Source organism: Chaetodon auriga, chromosome 23, assembly GCF_051107435.1.
Source record: "Chaetodon auriga isolate fChaAug3 chromosome 23, fChaAug3.hap1, whole genome shotgun sequence".
NCBI lineage: Eukaryota > Metazoa > Chordata > Actinopteri > Chaetodontiformes > Chaetodontidae > Chaetodon > Chaetodon auriga.
In genome coordinates this window covers 4,605,853-4,614,172 of record NC_135096.1, presented here as the reverse complement: position 1 = coordinate 4,614,172, position 8,320 = coordinate 4,605,853, and the positions used below count along the sequence as shown (strand labels likewise).

The following is an 8,320-nucleotide window of genomic DNA, read 5'->3' as shown; positions in this document are numbered from 1 at the left end:
TCAGAAGCCAAAAGAGAGAGTCACCGTGAGTCTGTCTCTCTTTTTTAAACAGACTCCACACTTTAAAAAGTCCACGGTAGAAAGGCGGCAGATTGTCCAGCCTAACTCCACTCGTATCCATTAAGAAAAGCGACTCTGCTAGTCCCAGTCCACCACGGCGCTCTAGAAGGGCTCGAGACACAGGTCTCCAGACCAGGTCTGCCGGTCCGGACAGCAGTCTCTGGATGAACTGGAGCCTGAAGGCCGCTCCTCTGCTCGCCAGGTGCACCAGCCCGTGCCCTCCCTCGTCCTTAGGCAGGAAGAGGACGCTCTGCGGGATCCAGTGCAGACGGTCCCAGAAAAAGTCCACCATGACTGCCTGCACCTTGGACAGCAAGTTCAGGGGAAGGTCCACACACGCCAGACGATGCCACAACATGGAAGACACAAGGTTATTAATCACAAGCACACGACCTTTAAAAGACATTTTTGGCAGAATCCATTTCTATTTGTCCAGCTTGGCCTGGACCTTTTCCAGTACATTCTCCCAGTTTTTGGAAAGAGAGGATTCATCTCCGAGATGAACTCCCAGATACTTCAGTCCTCCTCTCTTCCAAACCAGGCCTCCTGGTAACACCAGCTTCCTGCTCAGCCCGCCACCCACAGCTAAAGCCTCGCTCTTCAGCCAGTTGACTTTAGCTGAGGAGATTTTACCAAAGTCCATGACGGTTTGATGCAACCTACTAATGTCTTCCTGTTTTTTGACAAAAATGATGACATCATCAGCATATGCAGACAACACACATGGTTTTTTAAGACCTGGGAAAAGAAAAACCAGACAGCTTTGATCTCAGTCGGTGTAAAAGGGGCTCGATGGCCAGAGAGTACAACATGCCTGAGAGAGCGCACCCCTGTCTGACGCCCCTCAGGACTTTAAAAGGAGCACTTAAAGCACCATTAACTTTCAGTACACTCTCAATGTCACAGTACAGGACCCTGATATTGGCTATAAGACCAGAGCTCAACCCAAAAGCTTGTAGCGTCCGCCACAAGTACTGGTGTTCAACCCGGTCAAAAGCCTTTTCTTGGTCCAGAGAAATCAGACCAAGCTCACTAGTGATGGGAATTCCGGCTCTTTTTAGAGAACCGGCTCTTTCGGCTCGGCTCACTAAAAAGAGCCGGTTCTTTCGGCTCCCAAACGGCTCTTCAGATTTTTTTGTTGCTTTAATCGATATATTACCAATAATAATGTAACATTATGCACAAAATGAATGAATAATGTAAAAAAATATATATATTATACTACTATATTATAAATATGCCTTTATTTTTTCACTCTACAGTGAACTTTTAACTAATTTAAACTTTTAACTTTTTTATACTAAGCAACTTTAAAGTCAAGCAACACAGAATCCCTGAAAAACACACGACACAACAAAATGTAAATTAAAATATTTACTTCTCAGTGCAACAATAAATAAACTATGAAATACAAGAACAAACTTTTAGCTTTTTTATACTTAAATTAAAAGTCAAACACAGGATCCCTGAAAAACACACAAGAGAAGAGCAAGTTGCAACAATGCACAGTCTGCTGAATGATGCTGTTGACACTGCAGCAGCAGCAGGAGCAGCAGCAACAGTTGCAGGTTCAACTGGTTGCTTCTCCAGTGGAACTGTTGGATGGACAGTTCTTAGGTGCCTGTGGAGGTTGTTGGTTGAGCCGGCTCGATATGCAATTTTTGTCTTGCAGACAATGCACTCTGCTTTGGAGCCATCAATAAAATTAAAGTGAGTCCAGATTTGGGTCCTTTTCCTGCTTTCACTCATTTCTGGACTTACTTTTTGATGGTAAATGTCCTCCGTTTTGCACTCTCTCTCCTCTCTTGACCCGTTCTTGTGCTGCTGCTGTGTGTGTGTGTATGTGTGTGTGTAACTGCCGCCCCTCCCCCCTCTGCTCAGCGCACTAAGTGGCGCAAACACAGAGACGGCGCCACGCATATTGACCAATCACGTGCGGCTTCAAGAGAAAAAAAGCAAGAGAAAAAAAAGCGTCTCGGAGCCGGCTCCCCACCAATCAGGAGCCGGCCCCCGTCGTTCACTTCAAAGAGCCGGCTCTAAGAGCCGTTACATTCGCGAACGACACATCACTACTACCTCCGTCGCTCCTCATTACTGCCAGCATAACGTTTTAAGTTTGTTTATCTGGAAACTAAATCTGTTAAAACAAGGGGAACAACGGTCGCCATGAAAGTGTATCCCTCAGAGGAAAATGATTAAGGAGAGTGTAGTTCACTGAGTGATTTATATTGCAAGCCGTTCCTGCCAGAAATACGCCACATTCAGTCGCGTTTCAACTTCATTACGGCGTAAAAAACGGCGTTGTTTTTGCGCATTACGGCGTAAAAAACGGCGTAAAATCTGAAAAAACGGCGTTATTTACGCCGTAATGAAGTTGAAACGCGACTGAATGTGGCGTATTTCTGGCAGGAACGGCTTGCCATAGATTCATGCTTCAGTGACGCGGCGCAGTCGGCGCGCGCGGTCCCTCCCTCTAGTGATTCGTTCGTTTCTCAGTTCAGCTGAACTGTCCTGACAGTGACAAGTGATTCAGTTCAGTACGTTCACTTAAAAAATTCGTTCTTTTGAACAATCGTTCGCGAACGAGACAACACTACTCTAGAGCTCTAGCCCAGTCTACTCACATGATGCATTGCACCTTTCTGGTACCATAAAAAAGGCGGAATGTGCTAATGCTGCATCTTCTGCCTCTGTGTTGAGATTACATCTGGTCTGATTACAATCTGGCTTGTGCAGTGTAATTCTGAGACACTCTCTGTGTGGGACAGGGGGGATATTGGAGTTATGTGACAAAACTGTCTGTTAGCTTATGATGCACAGTGTGTTTGACTCTCTAGACCTCTAGCCCAGCCCTAGCCCAGTCTACTCCCATGATGCATTGCTCCTTTCCAGCACCATAAGAAAGGTGGAGGAAAATCATGGAGCAGTCATGCCCAACGCGGAGATCTCCAAGTGGCTCGGGAAGCAGTGGAAAATGTTAAAGGCCGAGACCGCATTGCACCTTTCTGGCACCTTAAGAAAGGGTGAATGTGCTAATGCTACATACTCAGCCCATGGGCAGCGGGTTTACAGGAGCTACAGCACCTTACCCCCATGAACATGCTATCTCAATCACTAGTCATCCTGCCTCCAGAGTCTGGCACCTCTGCATATCCCCAAGAGGCTCCTCTTTCCTATGATGAGAGCTGCAACACATGAAGACATTTAACTGTGCATATGATGCACAACCTAGCCCAGTCTCCTCCCATGATGCATTACACCTTTCTGGCACCATAACAAAGATGGAATGTGCAGGAGCATTAGATTGTGCTTGGCTGCACATTTGATACACAGCACAACCAAGTTCCACATTTGATGCATTTCACCTTTCTGCATAGCACTACAGGTGGAATGTGGAATGTGCATGGGCTTGAGTGTGAATGGGCTGAGTTCAGTCACTGCAGTGGCTGTGAACTACCCACCTCATGATGCATTGCATCTATCTGGTGCACTGGGCATATGATGCACAGCGTATTTGACAGATGCATGATGCATTGCATCTTCTTGGCTGTCAAAAAGACTGTGTGCATGATGCACATTATTTGATAACTCTACCCATGATGCATAGCGCCTTTCTGGCACCATAGGAAGCTCCAAGTATAGGTAGCTGGAGGCCAAGATGGCGTCGGAGGGGAAGATAATCTGCCGCAGATCTGCCAGGGGAAAATCTTGGGGAAGTGATGTCACAAGTAGGCGTATGCGGATGAAACCGAGCTGCGATAGTATTATTTGTGCAAATGTGATGGTATTTTTTGCCTTGTTTTATCTTTCAAATGTAGTTTAAACAATTAATTATACTTAATACATATTTTTATCAGTTTAACAAGAAAGCTGTGATGGTATTCTTTGACTTGTGCACAAGCTGTAAAGACAATTTTATTCATGTTTTATCTGTCAAACAATTAATTCTACGTTATAATATGTTGACATCATTTATTATGATTATTATCATTTTCAATTGTGGATTTATATCCTTTACAGCTGATAATACTATCAGTTCCACAATTTATTATCCTTATTTCTGTATATTTAGCTTACAATTTGTGGCTTACAATGTGTGAATGCTGTAATTCATACGATTTTGCACACAAATACATCTTTGTAATTGAATTAAAAATAATAATAATAGAAATAAAATAAATGTATTTGTCTTGTTTAATGGGTCACGCACAGCAGACATTCATCCAATGTAAATAAAGTATTAATCATTAATAAGAAAATAATCTGAAAGTAATAATAATAATAATAATAATAATAATAATAATAATAATAATAATAATAATAATAATAACAATAATAATAATAATAATAATAATAATGAAGTTTCACAACAATCCATTTCATTAATGGGAGACCCTAAGACAGGGGTGCCCACACTTTTGTGATGTGAGATCTACTTTTAAAATGACTATCTCAACATGATCTACCCATCACAAATGTTTTACCTGAGGGCATGAGGCAGGGCGGGCTTTGGAATAGCGGCACCGGTGCTACATATTAGACAAACACACTTACTGTAGTAAGGGGGAAATAAATGGGAAATACTCGGGGGAAATTACCATTCTGTATGAAAGTTAAAACTGTTCCAAGTTCTTTGTACTGACTCTTGAACAAAGCATTGCATTGGATGTTTGCCTACTTTAGAGCAGGGTTTCCCATGGTGGGTGCCTTGATGCCAGTCCAGGGGTGCCTCAGAGTCATTTGCTAATATTTTGAATTCCCCAACACAACTTCACTAAGTTTAACCACTTAGATTATCTACGCTTGTTATGTTATGCTTGCTATGCTTGTTTGATCTTTTGCCGTCAGGCAGACGTTACAGGACAATCAAATCAAGAACAGACTCAAAAACAGTTTTTATCCGACAGCAATAACCATCCTAAATGCTTCAAGGAAAGATATGTTTGACTGAGTATTTACTTATTGTTATTGTTATATATTGTTATTGTTTATTATTTTTATTATTTATTTTGCACTGACTGTTCTGCACTTTTTAATTTCGTTGTACTGGTTACAATGACAATAAAGGAGTATTCTATTCTATGTTCTATGGCTATTTCAATCTACCAGCTCACAATGCAACCATTCACCAAAAATGAAAAAAAGTCAAAGTGTGTAATATCTGTCAAGCATTTGAACAGAAATCTTGTATGCAGTTTCTTTGACATGATAAAGTTGCATCAGCAAATGACTGATCAATAACAAATTCACACTGAAATAGAGGCCATGTTTCTTTCAACTTTTAATATTGGCAGAAAGCACACACACCAGGGATGCCGTCTGAATAATATCTTGGGTACTCCCCACGCTTCCCATTCCCAGTGAAGCCAACACAGTCTTTAAATTGTATGCCACACTCTTGGCAATTCAATATGGCAAAGGGCACCCTGGACTCCTCCTTGCATACAGCTGGATAGTTCTTCCAGTTCACCTCACCTGTTCCAAAAACAAAAGAAAAACTATTATGGTGTATGAAAGCAAATACACTTTGTAATAAAGGTTATTTAGTCACATAATAGCAATTACCATCAAGCCAGGCAAAATGAGCCCTCTTCCTAAAGGAAGGATTTCCAGTGATGTCTCGAAAGGCCCTGCAGGTGAGTGTGAGACGTAAATAGGCCATGTCTCCTTCCTGGAGCACTACTTCAAGCAGCACCTCCTCCAGGATCTTAGGTGGAAGCTAAAGGGCAAACCAAAAATAAAACTACCAGTTGGATAAACATTGATTGCAAATAAACATTGATTCTTTCAATTCTTACACTTTACCTTAAAAATCGGTGTGCCAGGTGCCTTTTGGGGAACATAAAAAAGTAATTACACAATATCACAGCCAAACTATGGCTGACTAAATGATTGATGTGTGTACAACTTGGAGTATGTGAAAGTGTAATTGATCTTAAGCACTAACCCACAGTACAGCGTCAGCCTGTCTCCCCTTCTTTGCATAGCTGTGCTCGTCACAGACATCTCCTGGTGTCTGACATTAAAACAATACAGCTGTTATAACTATGTGGTAGGAGTTAGCAATGCAGAGGATTTGTTTTAAATTTTACAATGCAATATAGAACGTACTATAATTATTAATGCAGATATAATTTAAGACTAATGCCACACTTGATGAGGTTTAAGGTAACTCAATATAAGCACGACCAATTAAGACTGCTTACGAAAGGGGAAATCTATGCATTTCCAACATCAAACTATGTCATTATACTTTAGATCTATTGTAAAAAGTTCCATTCTTCGTAGCCTAGAATGTTGCAAACATAAAAATACATCCACCATATATCACTGGTCATATGACCGGAGTAAGTGTTCATAGGCTATTTGAACTTGATAAAGTATTATATAATATATAAAGTAGTATATAAAATATTGAAAACATCAAATATAGAATAGCTCAGTCAAACCATTTGAGTTCATTCAGGTGAAATAGCCTACCATGCCATAGGACCTGTGACACGAATGTGTTTGAATTTTCGATCCCAACGTTTTAGGCAACAGAATTAAACTTTTTCAAGAGGTCATCAGAATAGCTTGAAAGTATAGTAATGACATAGTTTAATCTTGAAGATGGGCGGAAAGTAGTCAATGTGAGCGGGTCGGTGTCTTGTGTGATGACAATTCACCATGGTGATGCTCTGATGCCTCCTCTTCCTGCTGACTCTGAAGACAGGTGGGACACTGAGAGACAGAGTTGCTTGCCCTTCTGGAGTGAAGTGTGCAAACCTTCTTCCATAACTACAATTTCAGATAACACAATATAATCAAGAGGCAACATACCACATTCCTTTGCGATACTTTGTGATTTACTATAAATTATGTTGGTACCCCTCAAGCTGGAAGTTCTCCACCAAGGTTGCACACCACCACCTCCTTATTCCAACCATGTCATGCTGAAGTAAATGCATAATAAAGAAATCATGTTATAACACACATTATACGCAAACCTTTTTATTTTTCACTTAACGGGATATTTCACTTTCAAAAAAACCTTTGGTCATTTTATCATCTACTCAGGCTTTTGGGAAAACCCAGGAAAGTTTTTGAGTTGTTTGATTCAGTTTAGATATTTTATATTCATTTGATCAGACACGCCCCCTTCTTATACAAACCCATTGTGGCTTCAAACTCCATTTTAACCATGATAGATTCAGTGAAAATTCCCATAATTTTTTTCTGTTGACTCATATGGCCCTCCTAATACATGAGCAGGCCATGTTTTTTGGATAAATTTTTCCATTTATTTTCAATCTTTTTTTATTGTATTTTATATTTTTCATTTTCCCAAAGAATTATTAAAAATAAATTTAAAAAAGTTATCAAAAAAACATGGCCTGCTCACGTATTAGGAGGGCCATATGAGTCAACAGAAAAAAGAACAAGTGTTTTCATTTCACCTAATAAAGGCATGTATTGATTAAATTGACTGTAACTCAATAAATGTTGCATGTTCCAACAGCAATTAAAACTTACTGAGAAGGTTAAGAGTGGGTCACAGTTGGTAGGTGGGAGCCAAGTAGGTGGGACATGCAGATCCACCACTTTAATAGTTTTCCCCTGTAGAATAAAGATTTCAGATGAGTACTGCAGCCTATCAACATATGTTACTTTAAAGACTTACTGTACAGTACCTGCTGCTCTATGGCTTTCTTGAGAATTCGGAGACACGCATTTCCCACCTGTAAAAACCACACACACAAACACAGTTCTATAAAATATTTTCAAATCAATCAATCAGTAATTGCCATTTTCTCAACCCAAGACGAGAGGCACCCAGCTGCAGCCCCGCAGACATAAAAAAACACACAATGCGCAACAGATTTTTCTTTTTTTTTTTTCTTTTTTTTTTTTTTTATTTATTCGTTTATTTTATTTTATTTTGAAGGGATCTGATAAAAGCCGGAAACCAAACCCTTACTTTACTTTGAAGCTCACCGGAAACCTGGCCGGTGCTTTTGATGTGTTTTTTACTTGACGCACTCGCTCACGAGCCACTCCTACCATCGAGTCCATTTCCCTCTGTTGGCCCAGGGTTTGCATGTTGTCCCGCGTGAGGCATGTGTGGCCGTCTTTGATGATCAGCTCTTCTACCGGCTTACTGTCATCCAAAATGTAGTCAATCTAGAATGTTGCAGCAAGCAAGTGTTATAGATTATAATGTAGTTAACAAATCCTGATAGCAGGGTTAACACTAAAACCACAACTACAGACCTCTCAA

The 8,320-nt window shown here is 40.5% G+C and overlaps 1 protein-coding gene across 1 annotated transcript; it reads right to left on the bottom strand.

Annotated features, from left to right (window-relative positions):
* Nucleotides 1-484: 484 nt before the first annotated feature.
* Nucleotides 485-7,666, bottom strand: LOC143316319 (uncharacterized). The gene is made up of 9 exons (XM_076724206.1): nucleotides 7,576-7,666; nucleotides 6,931-6,995; nucleotides 6,729-6,840; nucleotides 6,008-6,076; nucleotides 5,866-5,889; nucleotides 5,626-5,779; nucleotides 5,368-5,535; nucleotides 3,655-3,752; nucleotides 485-733 (listed from the first exon to the last, which is right to left on the bottom strand). Exons 2-9 carry the CDS (start codon nucleotides 6,987-6,989, stop codon nucleotides 485-487), a joined length of 933 nt encoding a protein of 310 aa, XP_076580321.1. The 5' UTR covers nucleotides 6,990-6,995; nucleotides 7,576-7,666.
* Between the last annotated feature and the right edge of the window lie 654 nt (nucleotides 7,667-8,320).